The sequence below is a fragment of the Natator depressus genome, chromosome 3 (genome assembly GCF_965152275.1).
Source record: "Natator depressus isolate rNatDep1 chromosome 3, rNatDep2.hap1, whole genome shotgun sequence".
Lineage (NCBI taxonomy): Eukaryota > Metazoa > Chordata > Testudines > Cheloniidae > Natator > Natator depressus.
Genome location: NC_134236.1, coordinates 14,218,449 through 14,245,792, shown reverse-complemented (window position 1 = coordinate 14,245,792; position 27,344 = coordinate 14,218,449). Strand labels below are relative to the sequence as shown.

The window sequence follows — 27,344 nt, the reverse complement described above, 5'->3', positions numbered from 1 at the left end:
GTTGGATATTAGGAAAAACTTTTTCACTAGGAGGGTGGTGAAACACTGGAATGCGTTACCTAGGGAGGTGGTAGAATCTCCTTCCTTAGAAGTTTTTAAGGTCAGGCTTGACAAAGCCCTGGCTGGGATGATTTAATTGGGGATTGGTCCTGCTTTGAGCAGGGGGTTGGAGTAGATGACCTCCTGAGGTCCCTTCCAACCCTGATATTCTATGATTCTATGAGGACTTGTGGAACCTTAGAGACTAACAAATTTATTTGAGCATAAGCTTTCGTGAGCTACAGCTCACGTCATCGGATGCATGCAGTGGAAAATACAGTGGGGAGATTTTATATACACAGAGAACATGAAACAATGGGTGTTACCATACACACTGTAACAAGAGTGATCAGGTAAGGTGAGCTATTACCAGCAGGAGAGAAAAAAAACCTTTTGTAGTGATAATCAAGCTGGGCCATTTCCAGCAGTTGACAAGAATGTGTGAGGAACAGTGGGGGCGGGGGGGGGGATGATTCCCAGTGGCTGCGTAAGGACACTTTCCTGGAACTCTGTGAGTTGCTTTCCCCCACCCTGAAGTGCAGGAATACCAAGATGAGAGCTGACTAACAGTTGAGAAGCGAGTGGTCATAGCCCTGTGGAAGCTTGCAGTCTGTCAGGGATCAATTTGGAGTGGGCAAGTCTACTGTGGGGGCTGCTGTGATCCAAGTAGCCAATGCAATCATTGACGTTCTGTTATCAAGGGTAGTGACTCTGGGAAATGTGCAGGTCATACTGGATGGCTTTGCTGCAATGGGGTTCCCTAACTGTGGTGGAGTGATATCCCCATCTGGGCACCGGACCACCTTGCCAACTAGTACATAAATCACAAAGGGTACTTCTCAAGGGGTACTGCAAGCACTGGTGGATCACAAGGGACATTTCACCGACATCAACGTGGGATGGCTGGGAAAGGTGCATGACACTCACATATTTAGGAACTTTAGGAACTCTGGGCTGTTCGAGCAGCTGCAAGAAGGGACTTATTTCCCATACCAGAAAATTACCATTGGGGTTGTTGAAATGCTAATAGTTATCCTTGGGGACCCAGCCTACCCCTTGCTCCCATGCCTCATGAAGCCTTACACTGGCATCCTGGACAGTAGTAAGGAGCAGTTCAACTATAGGCTGAGCAAGTGCAGAATGGTGGTAGAATGTGCCTTTGGATGCTAAAAAGCTCGCTGGTGCTGTTTGCTGACTAGGTCAGACCTCAGCGCAACCAACATTCCCATTGTTATTGCTGCTTGCTGTGTGCTCCATAATATCTGTGAGAGTAAGGGGGAGATATTTATGGTGGTGTGGAAGGTTGAGGCAAATCGCCTGGTGTCTGATTTTGAGCAGCCAGACACCAGGACAATTAGAAGAGCACAGCAAGGCATGCTGCGCATCAAAGAGGCTTTGAAAAACAGTTTCATGACTGGCCAGGCTTCGGTGTGACAGTTGTGTGTGTTTCTCCTTGATGCAAACCTGCCCCCTTTGTTGATTTTAATTCCCTGTAAGCCAACCACCCTCCCCCCTTCGAAATAAAGTAACTATTGTTTTGAAACCATGCATTCTTTCTTTATTAATTAAAAAAAATGAGATAGCGGACAAGGTAGCCTGGGTGGGGTGGGGGAGGAGGGAAGAACAATGTTACATTGTTTGAATGACAGCCTTCTGTTGCTTGGGCCATCCTCTGGAGTAGAGTGGCTGGGTGCCCGGAGCCTCCCCCCCTACCCCAGCATTCTTGGGCGACTGGGTGAGGAGGCTATGGAACATGGGGAGGAGGGTAGGCAGTTATACAGTGGATGCAGCAGGGGGCTGTGCTCTTGGCTTTCCTGCAGCTCCAACAGATGCTTCATCATGTCCGTTTGCTCCCCCATTAGTTTCAGCATCGCGTCCTGCCTCCACTCACTTAATTCTTTCCTGGCCTCTGCCACTGAATGCCTCCATGCCTTAAGCTGTGCCCTATCAGTGCGGGAGGACTGCATGAGCTCAGAAAACATGTCATCACAAGTGCGGGGTTTTTTGCCTTCTAATCTGTGATAACCTCAGGGACAGAGGTGATAGGGGGAGCGTAGAAACATTTGCACCTTGAGGGAGTAAAACTGGGTTGGCTTCTTACGCCTTCATAACATGTGGGAATGTTTTCAAACTGCAGCACCCCCCTTTCCCAGAGCAAGCAATGGGTTGGGTTTCACATTTAAAAGGAGGGGCTGCAGTATTCGGGTAGACGTCCAGCACACACCTACCCCCACCCCACCGAGTGGCTATTCTCTGGGATGATCCCTTCACCCCTCCCCTGCGCCGTGTGGCTATTCTCTGGGATGATCCCTTTTAGCCAAGTGCAAACAGTCCAGCTTGAACGGGGTCCTTTTACTGTTCCCTTACAAAAATTCCCCTATTTCAACCAGGTGACCATGAACACTATTGCTTTTAAACCCTGTACTGTAGTTACAAATGTGCACTCACCAGAGGTGCCTTCTCCGGCTTCAGGGTCGGGGATCCCGCCTTGGGAGGGTATTGGCTCCAGGGTGATGAAAAGGTCCTGGCTGCCGGGGAGAACGGATTCACCACTTGCCTGCTGCGCATTCTCCTCCTCTTCCTCATCCACAAAATGCTCCTCCGTGCAGCGTGAGACTCCCTCCTTGCAGGTGTCCATGGACAGTGGTGGGATAGTGGTAGGGTCCCCCCCTAGAATAGCATGCAGCTGTTCATAGAAGTGGCATGTATGGGACTCTGACCCGGAGTGACCGTTTGCCTCCTTTGTCTTTTGGTAGGCTTGCCTGAGCCCCTTAACTTTCATGCGGCACTGCTGTTTGTCCCTGGTGTAGCCTCTCTCCAACATGCTCTGTGAGATTTAGGCAAATATATTTGCATTTCTTCTTTTGGATCAGAGTTCGGCCTGCACAGATTCTTCTCCCCATACAGCGATCAGATCCAGTGTCTCCCTTTCGGTCCATGCTGGAGCTCGTTTGCGATTCTGGGACTGCATGGTCACCTGTGCTGCTGAGTGCTGCTGAGCTCACCACACTGACCCAATAGGACATGAAATTCAGAAGTTCCCGAGGCTTTTCCTGTGTACTTGGCTCGTGTATCGGAGTTGAAAGTGCTGTCCTGAGTGCTCACAATGGAGCACGCTGGGATGGCTCCTGGAGGCCAGTACCGTTGATTTGCATCCGCGCTACCCCAAATTCGACCCAGCAAGGTCGACTTTAGTGCTACTCCCCTCGTCGGGGACAAGTACAGAAGTTGATTTTAAGAGCCCTTTAGATCGACGGAATGGGGTTGGTTGTGTGGACACGGTCATTTTTAAATTGACCTAACGTGGCTAAATTCAACCTAACCCCATACTGGAGACCAGGCCATAGACCCAAACCCTGGGCCTGATTGTGTCAACGACAAATCTTCTATTGACTTCAAAGGAAACATGTTTGGGGCCCTGGAGAGGCAAAGTTACACCACCCTTAGGCCACACATCAAATCAGCGATAAAGCTGGGAACAATCTCCTGGCTTCCAGTTCCTCACCCTCATAAGTGGGCACACTCCAAAGCCCGCAATCACCAACACCTTTACTTTGCCCTTCTTTCTTCAATAGATGACGTTTGCTCTAACTTTTTACATTCCCTTTTCTCCAGCTGACATTCAAACAGACGTGTCCAGTGAGATCCGACTTGTGCAACAGCACCAGGGAGAGCATGTGGCACATACTGAACCTCCTATGATACATTTTCCCTCACTCCTTTGCAATAGATCATAATTTACCATTAGCCCACAGCGAGTTACTGTCCTCCCTGGTTGTACTAAAGAAAAGTAATAATACCGGAAATCACCAAGGGTAGATATTGCATCCAATAAATCATTTTCCAATTATTTTAAGCAAGCTTTCCTCTTAGTTTACTCTTTTGTTTTCTGAGAGCCCCGTCTGTTGGCCTGACTTTTCTCGCACTTGCACTAGGGTAAGCCAGGAGTAACTGCACTGAAGTCAATAGATTTACACTAGCATGACAGAAAACTCAGGCATTTACATCCTGTTATTCTGAACCATCGTTGAATGCCGTCTGAAGGGGACAGTATGTTTCCAGCTTGGGTTACTGTAAGGACCAGGGAGTGGGCAATCAGGCCTAACCGTGCAGTCAGGAGCCAGAAACTGGAGCCAGGAGGACATAGCCTGAGACAGAGTCAAGGGTCAGGCCAAGGATCAGAGGTAGGGCATGTGAGCATGGACCTGGAGCCAGACAGGTAAGCAGGAACCAGCAGCAGATGGATATCTGGGATAAGGAGGGCAGGAACAGGATGGAAGGCAGGGCTCAGGATGCAAGCAAGGATGCAGAGTCTCAAAGCAGTAGTCAGCCATAAATTCACCTAATTGCTCAGACAGCTTCCTGTGCCTTCTTCTGGCTTAAATATTGCATTTGAGCCAATCGGTGGAGCCAGACATCTCTCCCAATCAGGAGCTCTTGGCCAGCTAGAGTTTTACCTGCCCCTTTTTCCAGTAGCTCTAAAGAGCTGCAGGGTGGCAGCTGCCTGGGATACTGCAGGCCTGGGTTCAAAACCCAGAACTGGTTACTGTTTAAAGTTGTTTTGTTTCCACATGGAGTCAAGGATTCCATAATTACACCAAAGCTTTACTTAAGATAGAAATCAACACATTAAGGAATCATTTTATCTTGTTTGTTGTTTCTTTTTTAATGTTACTTTAAAAACAAAATAACTTACTAATTATTCTCCCTCCCTACTAGCGTGCTCATGGGAGAAGTGGACTAACAGGCAGTCAAGGTTAGTATCATTGGTGGAGCAGCAGGTGAAGAAAGGGACACAACATGATAAGATATATGTAACGGCCTGGAGGCCTCAGGCTCCTACCACACTCCGTCCCAGAGAGGAGCAGAAAAGAAGTCCTCCAAATGTCCTAGAGTGGTTATGGGGAAGCAGCCAATGAGGGGGTGCAGGGAGCAGCCAATCAGGGCCCAACAGGCTAGTATAAAAAGAGCTGCAGGACCCTAATGAGTTCAGTTCCTTGTTGGAGCTGGAGGAGAGTTGATGGTGTGGACCCAGGACAGAGCAATGATGGCAGAGACGGGGGGGGGGGGGGGGATGGGACAAGAAGGAGCTCTGGGCTGACTGATGGGACTCAACCAGGACAAGGCCTTGAGGTAAGGTGAAGAATGTGTTGGTGCTGTGGGGAAGTGGGCCAGGTAATTGTAGCAGAGATGCAGTTTATGTAAAGGGGTGTGACAGATGACTGCTATCTATAGGGTCCCTGGGCTGGGACCTGGATCTGTGGGGGGGGGGGGGCCTGGATTCACCCCAATGGCAGAGGAAATGTCTTGGGCTTTGACACACCCCAGAAGGGGAACTGAACTTTTAGTGGCCCAGCAGAAGAGTTGGGGCCAGAAAGGTCCAAAGAGGGCAAAGACATTGCCTCCAGGAGGGAGTCCTTGAGAACTGCTCCATATCAGAGCAGGGACAATTTGAGAGAGCCGAGAAGGGGCTGAGAGACCGCTTGAACCAGGGTACTGTGATAGGCCCTGTTGGACTGAGTAAAAATCCAGCCCAGGGATAGGGCTGCAGATAAAAAGACGTTACAGAGGGCACTGAGATACAGTCCAACAAGGGGCCTAACTCAGAAAGGGTTTGTTTGTTTTGCACATGGACAGAGTGTGACTTGGCCAAAGGACTGGGTCACCGAAGACCTGCCTGACAAGGACAGCAGCTGACAGGGGCACCATGAGTGGAGGAAATTGAGGGGGAAAAAACTGAACCTACATTCAACCTAGGGGTGGGTGCTCATTAGAGGTGAGTGCATGCCATTTACAATACAGAACAGAACTGACAAAATAATGAAGAAACAAAATCACAAATCTGTACAACACATTGGAAGGATGGCTGATGTAGTTAGGACAATGGAGTGGGACTGCAGACAGCTAGACTCAGCTCCTGCCTCTGCTACTTACTTCCTGTAAGACTTGGGCATGTCACTTGACTCTCTGTAAAATGTGGGCTGATAATCCTTCCTTTGTCCCATATATCTAGTGTGTCAACCCTAGATTCACTTATGTGTTTCTGCAGTTCATAGCACAATAGGACCTTAATCTCTATGGAGACCTGTAGGCTCCCTGTAATACAAATAATAAGTAATCACGTTACTTGAGTATTCAGATGGCCATCGTACATTTGTAAAAATATTAACAAATTTCAAAAGTTTTTTGTGTGCTAAAATCCAAGATTATTGACACACACTGGGGGGTCTGCGTTTCTTCACTATTTGCCATCCACACAGAGAGCAGAAAAAAATACCAGAAGACAACTTACACATCAAGGATTATAAACAGCAAAACTCACGAAGGAAACAGTTTGGGAAGAAACTCAGACTAGAAAAGAAAGTGTCTGAACTATCCAGTGAATACTTATGAATAATACAAATAAATCTGCAGAAATCAGGATGGATTTGCAAACTACCTGCAGACAGAAGCGCTAGAAGTGGCAGGAGTTTCATCTGCAATGAATAATCTGACCACTGGACAAATCCATTGCAGAAGAATATTGGGGAAAGTGTTGCAGGGTAATCCTGCATTGCTATTGCTGATGTACTTCCTGCTTGGGAAATAAGTAGACAGTTTTCTCCCCCCCGCCCCCCACTCTCCTGGTAATAGCTCATCTTAAGTGAAGAGCTCTGTGTAGCTCAAAAGCATGTCTCTCACCAACAAAAGTTGGTCCAATAAAAGATAATACCTCACCCACCTGGTCATTCTGTAGGGCTGTCAATCTGGCACCTTTCACAACTGCTGACTTCACTTAAAAGAAATTTCCTCCAAGCCCTGATCCTGCAATATCAGCCAATTACATTTTGCAGAGACAGTGCCCGGGACAAAAATACATTATAAAATGAAGACAGGTAGCAACTGTCAATACACTAAAAACTAACTCACTAGTCCACACAGTAAAATGTGGTTTTATACAGCACCTCTCATATTCGATGCAATGTGACTTTGTTTGGTCAAGCATCTTTCATATAAAGTGTTTTTCCAAATCGGGGCCAAAGACTCTCATGATATGGGAGTGTTCTCCTGTCCTTCATATGAAGTTCCAGGAGTACTGATAACGCCAACATGAAGGGGTCTTTGATACAACATCCAACTGATTCAAAGCATGTCACCCATTATCATAGCATCTCCTACAGTACTGTACCAAAGTGCCAGCAGTCAGTATTTGCCCTGATGGGCCTTGGGCTCACCATTTTCCAGAGATGGCTCGGTTGCCAAACTTCACACCAGTGCAAGGTGGGTGTAAGATACTACCGTTAGAATAACCATTTTCACAAGGATCAGGGGCAATGGAGAATCTGGCCCACTGAGCCATCCTGTCTCGCAACCATCAGCTGCACTAGGAAGCGTTGTCAGCATCTGCCTACTTCCATTCTTTTATTGGCAGCAGGATCATTATTATTCATTTTCTTTCTTTTATTGAGTGAACCTCATGAATTTTTAGCACTCCCATAAAAGAGAGCCTGACAGCAGCTGACAGAGTGCAAAGCCTTGTGTGGTGTTTTTGGTTTTTTTTTTTTTTTCTTCCCTCAGCACGCTGCAGTCTTGGCTCGCAGCAACTCCGTGTCTGTATGTATGTCCGTGTATCTGCCATGTTTAAATACCACAGAATCTTGTAGGGAAACATTCCAAGGGTAAGCAATGTTGATACTAAGTGGAACAAAACACTTTTTTTTTTTTTCCCATTCAAAACATTTTTGATGAAAAATGCCCTTTCTTGGGAAACAGTTTTAAACTTCTTTTTTTCCCCATAAAATCTTCTGACTTTTTTCTGGGGCGGGGAGGGGACCAAACTGCAACATGTTTTTTGGTTTGGGCTTTTTGCCCCTTATTTTCTCTCTTCCCGCCCCCACTTTTGTCCCCATTTTTCCTTTTTGTCACTGGAAGATGACAAAACTACGGAAGAAAGGAAAGGAAAAAACACAACCTTAAACACAATGTTCTTCTGGATTTCAAATATATACTTTTTTAAAAAAGTTAGTTTTTCAAATTTTTTTTAAACAAACCTTTTTTTAATTTGGGGTGGCATTTAAAAAAATTGATTTGACATTTTTCCCCACAAATCATACTTACCATTTTCCTGTCAGCTCTATTAATACACAGGCCTGGCTGAAAAATTCTTATTGAAACTTTTGCTGACTGAAAAATTGGGTTTTGTGGAAAGTGTCTAGTTTTTTGAGAGAGGTTTTTGATTTTACATTGAAAAATTGATTTCCCCGCCTCAGGTTTTGCCTGAAAATGTTTGGGTTTTGAGTTTTCTTTTTTTTTTTTTTAATGGTGAGGTGAAAGTTTCCACTGAAAACTTTGCCAAAACCCAATTTCATTTTTAGCTAATTTTCCACTCAAAAATCCCATTTTCTGACCACATATTCTATTAATTATTACACTCATTCATATATTATATATATTTCTTGAATTGATGACACAGTAGTGGTATAGTAGTTATTTGTACATTTGGTACATTAGGAATAAAAGAGCAACTAGGTACAAAATCTTCTACTTCTAACTTTAAAGTGTTGGGTGGGGGGGGGGATTCCTAATAAAAGTGAGATTAAACATAGCAGATTTTCTCTCCCTCCCTCCCCCCATGCACAACTCAAAAGGTGTGAGACCTGATCCTTAACTCGCAGAAATCAACATATCTCCATTGGCATAAACTGCACCACATCAGCCCTCAGTGGACCAGGATGAGAGGAGCAGAAAAGGGACAGAGTTTCCTTTCGCCCCTCAGCTGTATCTAGTGTGAGGATTGAGCCAACTGGCTTCAATAGGGTTAGTAGATTGGCACCACTGTAGCTGAGAGCAGAGTATGACTGCTTGCATTGGTAGAGAGCGAAACAGTAAAAACCAAACCTGACCATAGGGAACAACGTTAAGTGATGTGGATGTCCTAACATCTCTGTTACAAAGTAACACTCTGGGGCTCAAACAAGAAAAGGTTTTACTACCTGGCCTGCTATTTGACTTTAAAATAGTTCAGTTGTTGATGGCCTGGTAGGTTTTTTTTTTTTTTCCACTCCACGGCTCAATCAAAACCAGGGAAAGAACTACTCTCTCCTTAAACCCAAGAGCAATTGTTGGGGTGGGGGGGGGGGTTAGGACCACTTAATGTATAGATTCTGGTGCTATCAAGGAATTGGGCCCAGATGTACAGCAGAGACTCTGTAGGTCAGTAGCTGTCTTTGTTCAACTTTCAAGGTTCCCTTCAAATTCTTCCATGGGGTTAGCAGGGTTTGCCCTCTGTCTGCTTGGGCCCCAAATCTTATGGATCCCCCTAAATCCACATGGGTCTTGGAGGCACATGGCAATCTGCACATCAAGCCTGTACCTCTGTACTGCCTCCCTTGTCCCTGTAGACCTTCCCTGGGCCCTGGTTAGCACAGCTGAGGGTGGATCTATGCTGACATGGCTTCTCCCATGGGCAGCAGTCCCACAATCACCTTTCAAATGGGGACTCCACTACGCAGATGGGCTACCTTCTGCTGGTAATACAGTATCAGGCAGCATTAATTCCTGAGTAGACTCCCTGCAAAGTGGGGAGGGGACGATGCGCATCTCCCTAGGCGCTATTCCCTTCAAGCCACCGATCCCCAGCAGAACTCCCCATGAAGATCAAGAATGGGTGGTGGATGGTCCCTTGGAGATACCTGAGGGCTGTGTCTGCAGGCCCATGAAAAGATCTGTGCACAGAGAATTCCTTCAGCATGCTGTCTTTCTGCCAGCACTTTCCTTTGACAACAAAGCATATGACAGAAATATCGGTGATAGGGAAAATACCTGTTTAATGACTGGGTCTCACTGATAGAAATAGGTACATGTGCTTTTTGAAGACAGGAGGATACTGATTACAAAGCCGCTGTGATTAATCAAAAGTTCTTCTTCACCAGAAGGACTGCACTACAAACACTCAAAAGTGTTGAAAAATAGATGACTCTGTAGAGCGCCTTAATTATTTAAATTCATTTTTAATAATTAACTGAGCTCAGGAAAACAAATCTTGAGATTTGAAGCAACAGCTCCACAGTTAAAAGGACAAACAAAAAGGATACTTTAGACCCAAAATTTAGACTTGGGTAAAGAGGGAATAAAATATACTACTAAACTAATTAATAGAAATGTATTTAAATACTGAACCCTGAAGAGCACAGCACGGTGCTACTACAGGTCAACCTGGGATGTAATTCATTCTAAAGCAGCATGTTAAAGTGGATTAAATCCTGAAGCTAGGCTCTATGAACAGTTTATCTCCAATCCTGGCTCTGTTACCACCTCACACTGTGGTTTTCAGCAAGTCACTTCACCTCACTGTGACTCAGTTTCCCCACCTTCAAAAATGGGATAATAATACTAAGAGTCAGATCCTGTGAGTACTGACCACACTAAGCTCTTCTTGAACTTAATATCCGTTTTGACTATGCACAAACCCTTAAATTTTGCACAGGACTCTCAAAATGTAAACCATCTTATAAGCGCTAAACATCATTACTGAAAACAAAGTGATACTGACCTGTTTAGATTCACTCTCCTATGTAAGTGAAATGCAAAATGTAGACAGAGTATAAATGGTGACAAGTAGGTAGGGGCCTGATTCTCCAGTGGCTTGCAGTCTTCTACAGTTGTACAAAGTGAGTGTACCAGTTGGACTATGTTAACATTTAAACCTCAATACGCCATTCTCCTTTCCTACAATACCAACAGTATCCTATAGGTAAAATCCTCATCACCTTCAGACAATTAGACCCAGTAAAATCATTAGGTCAGATCCTGGCCCCACTGAAGTCAATAAGAGCTTTTCCACTGACTTCACTAGAGACGTATTTGGTCTTTACAGAAATGTCTTATAGTACAAGACCTAGGCCCCAATGCAGCAAAGTACATAAGCATGTGCATAACTTTAAGCAGGTGATTAAGTCCATTCTTAAGTGCTTTGCTGAATAAGTATGTGCTGAACTCAGGGGGCTTGCTCACCAAGGGACAGCTCAGTGGTTTGAGCATTGGCCTGCTAAACCCAGGGTTGTGAGTTAGGGATCTGGGCCAAAAATTGGGGATTAGTCCTCCTTTGAGCAGGAGGTTGGACTAGATGACCTCCTGAGGTCCCTTCCAGCCCTGATATTCTATGATTCTAATGCTAAATGAAAGACAATTTGGGTGAGAGAATCTCTTTTAATGGACCAACCTCTGTTAATGGAAGGGACAAGCTTTTGAGCTGCACAGAGCTCTTCTTCAGGTCTGGAAAAAGTAATCAGAGTGACACAGCTAAATACAAGACAGGACAGAATGTTAAACATTTGGGGTTAACACATGTTGCAGGAAACCAGTTAAAATGAAGTGGGAAATTAACACCTCTGCAGTCATAGGACAAAGGAGGGTGAGTAAGTTACAAATTGTTGTAAGGAGCCATAAAGGCAGTGTCTCTGAGCCATGATTTCAGGTGTCCAGAGAGTTATGAATTTAAGTCCCTACACTTGTCTTTTGAAGGCGTTGTGCAGGTTTCCCTTGAGGACAAGAACTGAGAGATCTGATATGGAGAGATCGCTTTGTGGATGCTTTTTGTTAAGCACGTGTTTAATGGCTTAGCTGGATTTGACTTATAATACAGTATTAACGTTACTTCACCTTATTTCTAACACCTAGTTCCTGAAGCAATCTGTTGAATACTATAAAAGTGTGGAAAAAATTTAAAGTCAGCAGTTCTGTGTGATCATATTGACTGAAATAGGTTGAGGTGGCTTCTTGAACTCCTTAGAACATGGAAAACATTAGTGCTGTAATTTTTTTTTTCAAATGGGGGTTCCTAAAATTAGGCAATTGCATTGATATTTAAGCATCTAAATGGCCAGATTTTCAGGGATCTGGAACATCTGCAGCTCCCATTAATTTCAAAGGTATTTCTGTGGCATCTTGTGAAAAAATCAGGCTGCTTGAATTTAAGTGCCTAAATAAGGTGCCTGAACAACCCAGCTCTGAACATGTAAGCCTCCGGCAACTGTAAAGTATTTTCAAAAGGGCCTAAATAAATCTGGAGTCATCACTGCCTTTGGGACTTGACTTCCTAAGTCATTTAGGCACTTCTGAAAATTCTACCCCTCCTGATTATTAATTGCATCCAACAAAAGCTGCGTCTCCTTTAGACGAAGAGCAGTGATAGCAGTGTGTTTCCTTGTACCATTAATTCACCAGCCACATCCCTGGCCTCAGTTATAAAACTGATCACATGCCCAGCCTTTCTACCAACCTCTCAGCATGCCAGAAAAGAGAAAGGGGGGGGGGGGGGGGAAGCAGTATTGATCTCGACTGTGAAACACAGTACCAGAGCCCACTTTTCCTCCCAGTGAAAAGCTACACCAAATAGAAGAACTCTTTTAAAGAACCTTCCCTTTCAGGGAGGGATGTCTGAGAAAGAAGTTTGTTTTTATTTGTTTTTATTATTATTAACCTAGGGGGATAAATCCGTTTTTTTCTGACCTAAAAAAATAATCTTCTACTTAAAACAAATTGTGACCACTAGGAATGCCAAAAGAGACCCGGACTGATACCAGCAAATCAGGTATAGAGTTTGATATGCCTTATTTATAGTAAAATAAGACATAATGGCCCCACCTGAGATCAGGGCTTCATTGTGCCTAACACTGTTCACACACAAAGAGCCTGATCCAAAGCTGAAGTCACTGGGAGTCTTGCCATAGAATTCAATGAGCTTTGGATCAAGCACATAGTGAGAGAGAGTCCTTCCCTTAAAAGTTTACAAAGAGGCTCTGATCATGCAATTCACAATGCACTGGCATACTGGTGCAGGGTTGGAGTCAAAATACACAAGACAAAGAATGGGAGGAGGAAATATTCTCCCCATTTTACAGATGGGAAGTTGAGGCACAGAGATTAAGTGAGTTGCCCATGATCATTCAGGAAGTCTGTGGCAGAGCTGGGAAGTTAATCAGATCTTGTGAGTCCCAGGCCAGTTCCTTAAACACATAACCATCCTATATTACAAGCAGTAGTCTGACAGAGTATCTGCCATTAAAAAGTCAACACTCACTTTGCATTTATATAGCATTGTATAAATTCAAAGCACTTTATACAGACATTAACCAACTGATTCTCAGAAGTAGGTGAGAAAATAGTATCACTATTGTTCAAATGGGGAAAGTGAATCCATTAATTTGGGTGGAGAGAGGCACGAAGGAGGAGTTGCAATAATATTAAAAAAAAAAACTTGTCAGCAGCATACGCAGGTCTGAGTAATCTTCCCATCACCACCGAGCACAGCCATGGGTTGCAGATAGTGGAACAGCCTTTAGATATGATATAAGCATGGAGACCTGTTTAATTAAGCAGTCTCAGACAATCTGACAACAGTACTAACATTGCGTGGTGGAGCAGATAGTGGCACTGCTGGCCATATAAAATACCACGAAAGCCCAAAGATGGTACTGTACATGCAAACGTAGGCCACGATTAAATAAGTCTGCAACAATCCCAACAAACTACAGAATATGAGTATTGCAGCATCAAGAAGGTTTACACCAAGGTTTCATCCTTTTCCCGCAACTATTCGACTTACACACAGAAGGAAAAAGTTTAGAAGACACCAACTAGGGTATACAGGTCAATGGCATATACAACAACATAATAAAAACCAATGACCTAGTTGGCATCATTTTTACTAGGAAGAATTTCAGAACATGCTTATTGCTGTGGATAATGCCAGCAAGAAATATGGAATGACTATTAATGTTGTGAAGACAAAGTATGGTAAGTAGACTAGACAATATTTACATCTAGACAGTAAAGTGGTGAAACAAGTGAATTGCCTCCCCTATTTAGGGTGTTAATAACATCAGACAGAAGACACAATGAAGAAATCAAGAGAGAGACACAGCTTGCAGAAAGCACATCCAAAGATTTCTGTGCTGTTGAAAGTTAAAGTTACACATCCGTGCTAGATTGCTGAAGTGCTACATATGATTAACCCTCCTGTATGGAAGTGAGAGCTGGACACTTTAAAAGGACACAGAGACCCAGGTATGTTTACACTTAACCTGCTACATCAGCACAGCTGCAACACTTCACTGTAGATAGTATCTATGCCGACAGGAGGAGTACTTCTGTCAGCGTAGATAATCCACCTCCCCAAGAGGCAGTAGCTAGGTCCGCGGAAGAATTCTTCTGTTGTCCTATTGCTGTCTACACCAGGGGTTAGGTCGGCATAGCTGCGCCTCTCCGGGGTGTGAGTTCCCCATGTAGATCAGCCCTCAGACATTAGCCTTTTGATGTGAAGAGAAGAATGTTACAATTTGCTGGATAACCAGCCTACAAATGATGAGGTGATAAGGATAAATTTTAAAAGAGCACAATTACTTGAGACCCGAGATTAGAGAAGAACATCCTTCTGTAGAAGTAGTGCCCGCCAATCACTGAGCGACTCAATCTGGCATTCAGACTATCAGGCAAGATTGCAGGCAAACCAGGAAGATCAAGAAAGAGATCCAGAAACATCACCAGAGGAGTGGCATCCAAAGGAAACTGAAAGTTTTGCAACTCTGTCACAATTGCAAAAGATGGAAGACGGTGGTCGACAACCTCCCTATCACTTGAAGAAGAAAGTCAGTTTAAATGGTTGGCTAATTTCCCCATGAGTAACTCTCAGGACTGTGCTCACTCTTCAAAACCATGTTGAGGTTTGCAGAACAAGAAATAACCATGGTGTCACAGAATATACACTGACTGTTTAATGATGACCACTGCCATTTTGGAATGCACCAACAGGGGTATCATGTCACAGAAAAGGGAAGTATGTCTCTCTCTGGAATTCACTGTTCAGCTCTGGGTCCCTTAAAAGCAGAAAAATCTAAAGAAATTGATCAGGGCTGGCAGGAATACTGAAAGAATTAACAAATAGAGCTGGCTGAAAAATGCCAATTATTTTTGAGAAATTTCACAAACATTTCATGTTTTTGCAATTTCACCCAAAAAAGTTTTGGTTTTTCAACAACAAAAAAATGAAACCAAAAACTGAAAAATGTGTGCTTTTCAGAAACCATTTTTAGTACACAAATTCTTCTTTAAAAAAATTACCTAAAACTGAACTGAAAAACCTATTTTATTTTACTGAAAACTCTTTTTGGTAACAATTTTCATTTCCAATTTAAAAAAAAAATGGAACATTTTTACCAAGCTAAAAAAATGAAAGATTGCAGAATTGTCTTCCAAGGGAAGTGAAGGAAACTTTAACATTTAAAATGACAGCATATAAAATACTAGCAAAGGTCATACCTGAACTATGGGTGCTATAGCAGCACAGCTATAGGGCTGTAACTAGGCTGGTGTAGCACCGTAGTGTAGACCCTTCCCAATTCAATGGAAGGGGGTTTTCTGTCACTCTAGGAAATCCACCTCCTCGAGCAACGGTAGTAAGGTTGACAGAAGTATTCTTCCATCGACCTAGCTGCGTCTACACCGGGGGGGGGTTGATCGGCATTTTTCACACCCCTGAGCACCATAGCTACATTGACCTAATTTTTGCATTTAAACCAGGCCAAATACACAGTAGGGAACAGCTCTTCATTGGCTACTAGGGATGGTAATCTCAGTAAGTCATTCCCAGAGTTTATATTACTCAATGCATAATTTGGGCCTGATTCTTCTTTACAGGTCTCTTTGCATTGCTCTGGAAGTGTAAAGTGGCCCTACCAAAGCAGATTAAAAGGGATTTAGTGTAAATGAAAATCAGGCTCTTTGCCTCCCATGTACAAAAGCCAGAACTTGCACATTCAATTAAGGAAAAACAACAAGGAGTCCGGTGGCACTTTAAAGACTAACAGATTTACTTGGGCATAAGCTTTCGTGGGTAAAAAACCCACTTCTTCAGATGCATCTGTTAATCTTTAAGGTGCCACTGGACTCCTCATTGTTTTTGTGGATACAGACTAACACAGCTACCCCTCTGATACTTGACACACTCAGTTAAGGTTACTTTTATTTTATATTCTCAAACAAAGAAAACTTCATTAAAGAGAGTAATGGTTGAAAATGTAATTCAATAGATTCCAGCTATCGTATAAAAATCTTTCCAAAAGTTACACATCTTAATTAATTAATTAATTAATTAATAATAATAAAAACAGTGTTAAACTGTCTGGAAAGTAATGCCTAAGAGATCCAACCTGTCCCCCAGAGACATGTAGTAATCTTTCATTACTCACTCTGACCCCATCTAATTTACACTCCCTACCCAAACTTAACTTTGCCCTTCCTAAAATTTGGAAAGGTCAGAAACAGCAAATGACTAAGCAGCCACTGGGAACACATCCCTTGAAAAGGAGATGGGATTTTAATTTGTTGTTAGATCTCAGCTACCGCTGCTCCATAGTTAATATACAAAAACAGCACACACACATCACACCTACATACCCCACTTCTCTCATGCAGCTGAAGGCATGGATCTGAAGAACTAGTCCTCAGCATTCACTAACAGCCTACTAATTCACACCCCAGACTGAGGTATTGGGGGAGTTTTTTCCCCCTCATTTAATTTTAATCCTCAGTCTAGTCTGTCTTTGCACAAAGTCTCTACCCTGCATCTGAATTAAGGGAGCTCTCTGCTTTTCCTGCAGCACAGCTTCTAAAGACAGGGAACAGTTTTCTGCTCTGAGAGAAAGTGGGCGATATTTTTCCACCCGCCTCTACTACTCCGGGCCAAATTTCTGTGTGTGGGCAGCTCTCACTGAAACACAGCTGCTTTTTCTGTCACTTGGACACCACAGCCAGCGCAAAAAGCTTTTCATTCGTGCCCTGTGGGGTCTTTTCTTATACATAACTGCTTAACTGCGAGGACATGAAGGAGGAGTATATCCATCCCCAGTATCCTGCCCTGAGGAACCTGTATTGCCCCATTCTCCTGGAAGCTCCCTGAGTGAAAGCCCCCTCCAGCTTCTCAGTATCAAAGAAAATATGAGACAGCAGCAGGGGGAGGCATGCCTACTTCAAGAAGAGAATTCCTGCTGCAAGGGAGAGACAGATGGGGTTGGGATTTTGTTCTTCCCAGTAGTTACAACCCAGCATCATCTGCCAACAGCCACAGGACAAGGCTGGGGCGTGGTAGGGAGACTGGGCCAGTGAGTTGGGCAGTGGCTTATGATTCGATCCATCTGGCTTCAGATCCCTGCTCAGTCCTGTGTGACCAGCACAAGTTGCTCAAGGCACAGAGCAGATTAATGTCCCACGGGTACCATGGGGAGAATGCATTCCCAGAGGACGCTGTGAGGATAAAATCCACTGATGCCGCTGGCTGAAAAATTGAAATGCTGACATTTGTTTTCACTCCGAATCTGAACAAAAAAATCTAAATTTTGAAATTCACCATAGAACAAAAATCCCCCCAAAATTTGATTTGGAACCATCAGATGTTTTGTTTCAATAATGTCAAATTATTTAATTGATAAGGTTAAAACATGTTGTTTGGATAATGCTGAAACATTATAACACATTACTCATATGATTTTATATATATAAAAAATATTAAAATGTATAAGTCAAAATGACATGGTAAAGTTGAAACTAAATGTTTTTTACCTTATCAGAATAAAATATTTCTTCATCACTGAAATGAGAAAGTAAAAAAGAATTGTGTTGCTGTTCTTCCATTGAAAATTTAATCAGAATAGACACATTCCCATTAAATGTTTTAATGTTGATGAAACTAATATTTTTGATCATATCTATCTATTCATTAATGATTGAGATTGCTCAGATGCTATAATGATGAGGGCTGTATAAACACACATATATAGAGAAACCCTCTTCATTGTTCCTTACTAGCTACAAAACATCCTGGAGAACAGGCATTTTCCATGTGACATTCCCTGGATGCTAGTTACTTTCCAAAGGGATTCCTTTAATCAGTGTTTACCTGGATATTATACTAACTTAGTGTCACTGTGTGTATATTAAAAAAAAAAAAGAGAGAGAGAGAAAAGGGAAAAGATGTCTCAGCTCCTGTGATCCCTTTGCATAAATGAATGAGCCAATAAGTATCACACAAAACACACAATGTGCATAAAAATATCGCATAGCCAAAGGTATGATACAGGAAAACCTCCTTTAAACTGACATGGTGTTACACCATTAACAAACCGCTTCAAATACGGCAGCTAAATACTGTACATGCTCATCAATAGTTGCGCACAGCTGTTAACATTTTGCATTATTGCCAGTTAATCTACAGAGCTGTTACTGAACGAGACAGGGAATGTCTGCCTGCAGGAATGAGAATGCAGGGCAGAATGATCATTTAAATGCTAAGATCAGTTAGCTACATCCTCACCATGTGAAGAAAGGGAATTAGACACATCGATTCTGTCACTGTCAAGGGAGCGGGTGAAAGTTAGAGATGAACAAAATGATCTGGATAAAATAAAAGCTATATGATGGGTCCTAATCAGGACCTCAGGTTAGCACAGCCTGGGGCTTTTGGACAGTTCTGATCTAGACCCAGACTCTTCAGCACTGCAGACTTTGCCAAACTTTCTCCCATCTCCATCCAGAGCCTGAAATTCAAACCAAAACTTTTGAGATTTGAAAATTGTTGCTTGACTTTCATTTTTTTTGCTGTGCACCTCCATTCTTCCTGATATCTCGGTTGCAGTTGGAGCCAGAAGTAGAAGCACTGAAATACTGGGTGCTCTGATGAGATTTCTAAAGGTTTTTAATGTTTCTCTACCTCCAAAGCCCTCATCTACAGAGACCCCCAAGGCTCAACCTTCTTACCCACTGTGGTAATCATGAGAGAAAACATAGGAAGACATGCCAGAAGCATGCAGACAATACCCATCTCTAAGTCCCAGTCTACACTAATGAGGTAAATTAATCTAAATCACGCTAGTTAAATTACGTAAATTATGTAATTTAAGACTATGTAGTTTGATTTACAGCAGTGTCTACGGGAGATGCTCTCCCATCAACATAGCTTCTGCCTCTTGGGGAGGTAGAGTACTGAAATCGTCAGGAGAGCACTCTCCCATCAACTCAGCACGTGTTGACCAGACCCACTAAATTGACACCGCTGCATTGATGGCAGTGGCGCCAATTTAGCTGGTAGTGAAGACAAGCCTTCAGTCTCCTTACATCAGATGCAGATAACGTCACTTCCTTGTTTTCACCATTCCTAAGTAAGGTCAGCATCCAGATGAAGAGCAACTGGTTTAAGTTCAAGCCAGCCAAAACAGAAGGGTTCTAACAAGAAGGAAGAGCTAGGAAGAACACAACTCCAGCTGTCTGCCAGAAAACTGCATCCAAATTCTACTAGGCACAGATCTCACCACAGCGATCCATGCATTCATGAGCTCCAGCCTTAATTATTGCAACTCATACCAGAAATGAACCCTCACACCCTGCAAAAGCTCCACCAAGTGCAGACAGCAGTCTGTTTGCTAAGTAACACAGGCCTCCAAGAGAACATCCTACCAGCACTCTATGGTCTGCTACAACTCTCCATTGAATACAGAGTCCAACTCACACTCTCTGTCCTTCTATTAAAAAGCTCCCATTGGATTGTTCAACTGGAACGAAGGAAAATGTAGAGTGCAGGAGACATGGGACCCGGACCTAGTCTGGTGAACTCATGACTAGCAGAGACCATGAATCTCACTGCATTTATTTTGTATGGTGATTAATACAGTGTATTGAGAACTGTGATGGAATAGTAAGCTATCACTTTAAGATTGTGGGGAGAGGGATTCCTGGTTCTCCTTGAGGTTCCCTAGGGAAGCTGAGTCGAAACAGTCAGCCTGGGAAGAGCCAGCCTAAAACAAGGTGGGGTGAGCTGGGTTTGTCTGCATTAGAGAGCAGCCTGATTTGTCTCTCTAGGTTTAGGTTCTTATGCGTTATCATGCTGAATTCTAAGAAATAAAGGGGTGTTACATTGCAATCTTCCAGAAAGAGTATTTTATTTTTTGATCAAATTTCTTTATGTACATGCTGGGACCATAACAATAAATGAGTATCCTATTGAATTTAAACTCTCTGGGCCTGATTCTCCTTTGCCCTACACCTTGCGTAGTCATTCACACCAGTATACAGTGGGAGTAAAACTTTACTACACCAAAATAGTAGCATTTTGCACCCACTTTCCACACAGTGCAGGGAAACAGAGAATTAGGCCCCTCTCTCTTTCTCTCACCTGCACACACACACACACACACACACACAACAGACAGATCCCATGAATGGAGCTAATGAACAATATCTTCTGAACTATAAATGATATCTTTAAAAGATATGTAAAATCCTCACAGGCCATGAGAAGGACACTATTAAATCATTAAACACTGGTCTGTTTTCTAAGGGCCAGATTGTGAATTCCTTTACAGTCTGCCTGTGAAAGCAGGTGGCAAATATCTTTTAGCAGAGAAGGGGTAGGTTGGTTCCATAGGCAGTGTGCCCACCTGCCTTGTGCTGCTTGTGAACACAGCTGTCTGAAATGCTGAAGGTTCACTCAGAATCCACAGTGTGGGGCCAAATCAATTTTGCTGAGAAAGACAAAGACGCAAGTACAGCCAAGGCCAACGAGCTAGCTTTCTCTTAGGGAACTTGTCAGAGTTTTCTGGGGAATTAAAGTATGAACGGTGCCGGAGACATTGATAAATTTCCCTTCTGAACAATCAATAAAACTCCCTCAATCCTGCTCAAGATTTCAATGTGGAAGCAAGGGCCATAATTACGTTGTCAAAAATCCTAGCCACCCCAGCTGACTGAGACCCCCTTTAACACTGACATGTGATTGGCAGGTGGTTTATGGGTGGCATGCTCTGATTGGCAGGGGAGTTGGCTAAAGCCAAAGGCAACAGTGAAATTTCCCAATCTGTTGTGACCACCAGAGCACAGGACTGCCACTCACGGGGAATTCTGGGAGACCGTTAGTCATATTAACATATCAAAGCGAGCTGCTGACAGCGCTTACTAAACAAGCTGAACTCAACCATAGCAGCAAAACATTCCCCAAACTTTCCAGTCTTAAAAAGAAAAGAAATTAAATGGCACTCAGTCCTGTCTTCGCTGAGATGGCTGAACATTTTAAAGCCTGCTTGTTGAATGACTGATTGCGATAACATATATAAGAGGAGAAGGAGAGCTGACATGCACCCTAATTTGTTCTAGACCATGGGCTAGGCTAACGTTTAAATTGGAGCCAGAATAACATGTTTCTGTTTGATGTAAGTGGTGTCAAGCCAGCACAAACACTTTCCTTCCCATTTTATTTTCTAGCAGGCTTCCACCGCTTCAATGCGAAATTGCGGATTACATGGTTCCAGTGAACTTTAATTGAAGCCATGCATGGGGACTGTATGTTACAGAGTTTAGAAGTGACAGCACAGAAAGTCTGGATGTCTTGAATCGCCAGTGAAAAACTGAAACGCAGAGTGTTTCCGCTAATGTGCCAAGCCACTTTTGCCTTCACGTTCCACCACATAGCTAATGTCTTTTGACGCCCAACCCTCCCCTCTTGCCTATGCCTACACTGTAGAGCTACCGCACCTAAACAATGCCATGCACATGGGCTTTTGCTATCTCCCATCCACCTCCATTCAGTGGGGCTACTCACTTAAAACAAACAGGCTTTCCCCATAAGTTAGACAGCATTCAACTGGGCTCCATGAATGTGTGAGGGAATCAGGATTTGGCACTGAGATTGTAGACTCTTTGGAGCAGGGACCTTGCCTTCTTGTTTTTGTCTGAAAAGCAGCACCACTTGGAACTTTGGCAGTGAATAAATATTAACCGTGCTTCACTGGCCTATGCATGAAGAGAGGAAGGGTGGTCCAGGGGATGGGGTGCAAGTGTGGGACTCTAGAGACCCAGGTTCTATTCTTTATACTACCACAGACTCCCTGTGTGACCTCTGTCTAGTCACTGAATCTCTCTGTATCTCAGTTCTTCATCTGTGAAACGGGGATCATAGCACTTCCCTAACTCACAGAGGTGCAGTGAGGATAAACACCTCAAAGCTTGTGAAGTACTTGGATACTACAATAAAGGGGGCCACAGAAACACCCAAAATTGAAGGATCAATAGAAGATGCAATAGAAATTATTTCTTCCACTAACTATCTGAAATGGGAAATGACTTAGGAGAAAACAACAAAAGGAAAATGCTCTGTGTACGAGTGAGAGGAGAGGCAACAATTCTTCAAAAAACACGTCTCCCAGCATGACACTAACTCAGGAACGGCTCCTTTCTGTATCGCTCTTCATCAAAGCCCTGCACTACTCTGCTCCAACCTGTGGTCCAAAGGAATGTATCCGTGCTGTAGCTTCACTTACATCAACAAAGTTTCACCCAGCATGAGTTTGGCCCTAGGTCTCTACTCTCAACGCTCCTTGCTCCATCCATTCTATTCAGTAACTTCTCCCTTTCCATGATGTGGAACACTCACCTTCCTCAAAACACATGTGCTAATTTGCCTCTCAGAGAAATGCTCTTGTTTACTCATGACCAAGGAGCGGGGTGGGGGGGAACCTGCACCACTTTGTGTTGAATCCAGCCTCCTAACATTTTGCGTTTCTGAAGCGTTGTTTAGAGTGGCATCCTTGGATCATCACAGGGACTGAACCCATGACCTCGAGTGCTAAAAGCATGCACCCAGAGGAACAACTTCTTCAGCTGGTAGCTACGGCAGACTCATAGTACTGTGGGACAGTGGGTTACCTTTGCCTCTTGATTTTAAAGCTCATTGGGGGCAGGTAGCTTTTCTCCTTTATGTTCTATGTAATGCCAAGCACACTCTTGAAAATCAACAAATAATAAAAATAATGGAAAATAACACAAAATGGAGGCATGGTTTAAAAAAAAAAAGACCCTGAACTCACCAATACTGTGAAATCTGCCCTAGACACACATACCTTAATGTCGAGACTATGTCAGCATTTGAATGGCTTGTCCTGAAAATCCTTGAACTTAATTGAAAGCATTCATTGGTGTGCATTTATCACACCCTCAATCCACCCAGTCCTTTACAGCCATAGAAGGAAGTGCTGCCCTGACATTAACCTTCAGCTCCTGACAAGTCTCAAGGTGACAGCACAAGCTTGAGGGAGGGAATCTTGGTGCCTTGTTTTTGCTTTACTGAACAAGTATGTCTCAAGGTAGGCAAATCATTCCGAGCCTGATCCAGTGAGAGCAGGAGGCCTACAGCTTAAAAGAAGCACTAGATGCCATCTAAACAATGACTGCATTAGACTGACTGAATCCAAATCAAAACTGAAAATGGAAGGGTCCTTTAATGTAGCTGAAAAGGCAGAACTAGAACTAATGGCTGGAAGTCAAAGCCAGATGAACTCAGATTAGAAATTAGGCACACATTTTTAAGAGTGAGGTTGATTAACTGCTGGATTCTCCATCTCTTGACATCTTCTAATTATGCTTTAATCTAACACAAGTTTTTGGACTCCATACAGGGGTAACTGGGTGAAATTCTCTGGACTGTGTTATACAGGAGGTCAGACTAGATGATCTAATGGTCCCTTCTGGCCTCAAACTCTGTGAATCTATGAATAAGGAGATTTTGTGTGTGTCACCCTAGGATACAATGTGAGTGTGATAGGATGTTATAATGACAAAGTCCCTCTGTACGAAATGGTGTAGAAATACATTGCTCTTTTATATGGCTTGTCAAACGCCAATCTTAAAGCACTTTACAAGCATTAAATAATTCAATCTCACAATACCCAGACAAAGTGGTCAAGAACACCTCACCCAGCTTTGGATCTCAGCTGCAAGTTGGCACCTCCAGGTGTAGCAGAGCACCCTGTTCACCCCAATGCAAATTCTACAGGAACGGTGTAACTTCCTGAATCAACAGCACTACTTCCTGTTGCACTCCAGCATTCATGTGTGGTCTCCCATTCAAACACTAACCCCACCTAGCCCTGCTTAGCTCATACGAACTGACAGGATCACAGTGTAAGCAGGGGAATAGTCCCGCTATTGTGGGGAACTTTCCTGGCTTCTGCACTACCTCGGTGAAGTGGGCTAAAGAAAGGACCTGAGTCCTCGCTCCCACTTCCTTTACCCAGTGGCCTCCCTGCCCTTGAGGATTCCCCTTCCACTCTCCTGTCTGGCAGAGTCCTCGTAACCCCAACAAGGCTGGACCCAGGATTCCTGGGGGGCTCGACCCCCAACCCTGCTGTGGTCACCTAGGACAGGGGCTAGGATGTCCCCACTCCAGGGTACTCTCTCTGCACTGGGCACTTCTCTGACCCACTGACCATTACATACAAGTTAAAGCAAATGCAAGTTATTTAATCAACAATTAGTTTTTAAAAGAATAAGGAAAAATGGGAAAGGTTAAAGGAAACACATCACCCCGCTCTGTGGCAGGGAACATCACAAACAGTGTCTCTGGAATGTCAGGGCAGTTCACAGTCTGTTCCTTGTAAGTCCCAGGCCCCCCGCTCAGGCCCTGGCTGTGCTGCAGGGATGCTGTGGGTTGGACACTTGCTCTGGTGGCCACACGCTCTCAGGCTTTAAGTGGTAGGACCCTTCTTCCCAGTGTCGCCCCCGCCCTGTCGGGGTTACGATCCAAGCCTGGCCTGCAGAGCCTCTTGGCTGAGGCGTCTCCCTGTGCTGGACCCGCTGCCCAGGGTCCCCCTCGCTCTCCCCAGCTGCTCACCGCACCCAGCTCCAGACTGCTCCAGCCCCAGCTCCACCACTCTGTCTCCACACTGCTGCTGGTGCTCTGCCTCCAGCTCCCTGGGCTGCTTCTTTGGCCCCTCTGGCTCTGGTTGCTGTAGCTCTGCTCCCAGGACAGGGTCTGCTCTCTCTGGGCTGCTTTTCTGGTCCCTCTGGATCTGGCCCAGCTCTGCTCCCCAGCTTAGCTTGGGCCCCTGCTTTCTCCTTAGCTCGGCCCCCCTCTGTCTGACCCAGGCAAATCCAGCTCACACAGAGGACGGCACTGCCCAGGCCTCCTGACTCCCCGATTAGCCCGCCCGCCCTGTCATTCAGGCTGACCTGGAGCATTAGCGTCTCCCCATTGTTCCTGGGGACTATCAGTCTCAGGGTCCTGGTTTCCCATAGACCCTTCCCCCTTTTAGTACTGGGAGTTGGCCAACCAAAACACCCCCACTGAATGTTAGTAAGGGGGCAACAGTCCCCTTACAACAGCACAGCAGCAGAGCTTGCTCCCAGCCCAGGCAGACAGCATGGCCAGAGGCTGCCTGGGAGAGTGCATTAGTGGCTCCACATGCCAGGGGGTCTGGAACAGAGCCACCCCCGCCAGGTAACGTGGGATGGGGAGGGGACGGGGAGAGCGCGGGGCCCCCAGGCTGGGTGCGGGGTGGGGACGAGTCATAATGGGGGGGTCACGTGTGGAGAGGGATGGGGAGGAGTCATGTGAGGGGGTCATATGCGGGGCGGGGACAAATCACGGGGGGGGTCACATGCCCCCCTTTAGCTGGTGCCCCCTTTGCGTCCCTCCCTCTAGTCGCTCATGGCTCAAATTGTACCCCTTGGTGGCTTGCATTGTCTTTGACTGAAAGCCGTGCATGTCAGTCAAGCTCAGATGAGAATGGTCCTGCCCATGGGACAGGGGATTGTAAATTCAAGCCCTGCTGGAGGATACAAGTGCGTACCCAATGCTAATGTTGGCATGCTATGATGGGGGGAGAAATGAAGCACCATATGTGCTAGGTTACACACACACACACACACACACACACACACACACACACACGCACACCTTTGCTAAAGCAAATATTGCATTTGAAAATTGCCTGTTAGTTTTCAGAGTAACAGCCGTGTTAGTCTGTATTCGCAAAAAGAAAAGGAGTACTTGTGGCACCTTAGTCTCTAAGGTGCCACAAGTACTCCTTTTCTTTTTGTCTGTTAGTTAAGACTTTGACTTGGGGAGCAAGGGGAGCAGAGCTGAGCCATTTGTGCTGCTGACGCTGGAGGCTCTCTGTTGGCACAGGACATAATGGCTCAGTTCAGACGTGGGCGTGGAGGGAGGAGGGGAGCGTGCTGCCCTGTGCACTTTAGTGCCCCTTTGAAAAGAAGTAGCATGTCTGTTCCAGCTGGTATGAACTGATGACCATGGCATGCTCGGCATGGGCCTGGCCAGGATTCTCAGCTGGCATTCTATACTCCTTTGAAGCTGGGTGAAGCGAGAGCCCTGTCCCGAACCTGAGCATTCTCCTGAGTGCTAGGTAGAGACCCTGTCCTGCTGTTCTACAAGGTAGAAGAGGAAAAAGACCCCCTGTATCATCATACCCATAGAGCAGACCCATGCTGTGCACAGCAAGAATGACATCCCAGAGCTCAAAGGTCCAGTTTCCAAGTACTCAGAACTCATGACTGGGGACAGATCTGCAGAAGTGCTCAGCTGTCATTTAGGCACCCAACTAAGGGCCAGATTTTCATGAGTGCTTGCACCCCGCCACAGCTCCTGCTTATGGACAGATTTGCAAAAGGGGTCAGCATCTAACATGTTATGCTCTTCGGAAATAGGGCCACTTGGAGCGGAGAGTAGAGATCTAGGGCCAAACTCATGGCCAAACTCCCACCCAAGTGGGAGCTCAGTTTTTTGGAACATCTGACCCTGACGGTAGGTTCAGAACTCTGTCTGAAAATTCCATCCCAAATGACTCATGTTGTCTCAGTCATTGTCTTAACTAGAAATACAATCAACACTTTTTTTAAGGGTAGAGAGAGAGCCACACTGTACCCTCTCCAACTCACCATGCATGGAAATGGTCCCGTTCCTCACAGCCAGGAATTTGGCCCCATATGGAAAGAAGGTTGCAGAATGAAAGCTTCCGTAGAGATGGATGTGTGCTTTGTCCCGGAGAGGTTTATCTGGGGATCCCACCTGGAATTTCCCACCATCAGATACCAGAATATAATGAGCATGGATTTCTATGGGTCCAGGGCCAGCCAACAAGAGCTTGCCACCTAAAAACAACAGAAGAGCAAAACATAACTGGTCACTCACATACAAACTTGCTAGTTCATGTCCAAAGGTGCTGCATATAACAGATGCAAGAGATGAAGGAATAAATGGTCTTGTGGGTCAGCCACTGGATTAAGAGTCAGGCAGTCTCAATTCAATTCCCAGCTATTCCACAGACTCCCTGTGTGATGCTGGGCAAGAAATAGAGGCTGGGGTTTTCAAGTGAGCCAAAAGAAGTTGCGCTCCCAGCTCTCACAGAATTTGAATGGGGGTTGGGGTCCCTTTGACAAAAACACTCTTAACTTCTCCATGCCTTTGCTCCACAACTGTAAAACAGGGATAA

The 27,344-nt window shown here is 44.7% G+C and overlaps 1 protein-coding gene across 1 annotated transcript in view; it reads right to left on the bottom strand.

Annotated features, from left to right (window-relative positions):
- Window positions 1-27,344, bottom strand: part of PKHD1 (PKHD1 ciliary IPT domain containing fibrocystin/polyductin) — a 369,527-nt gene that overhangs the window by 195,289 nt on the left and 146,894 nt on the right. The window contains exon 37 of the mRNA XM_074947443.1: window positions 26,791-27,003. Within this exon, the coding sequence (XP_074803544.1) occupies window positions 26,791-27,003 (213 nt within the window). The remainder of the gene's footprint in view (window positions 1-26,790; window positions 27,004-27,344) is intronic.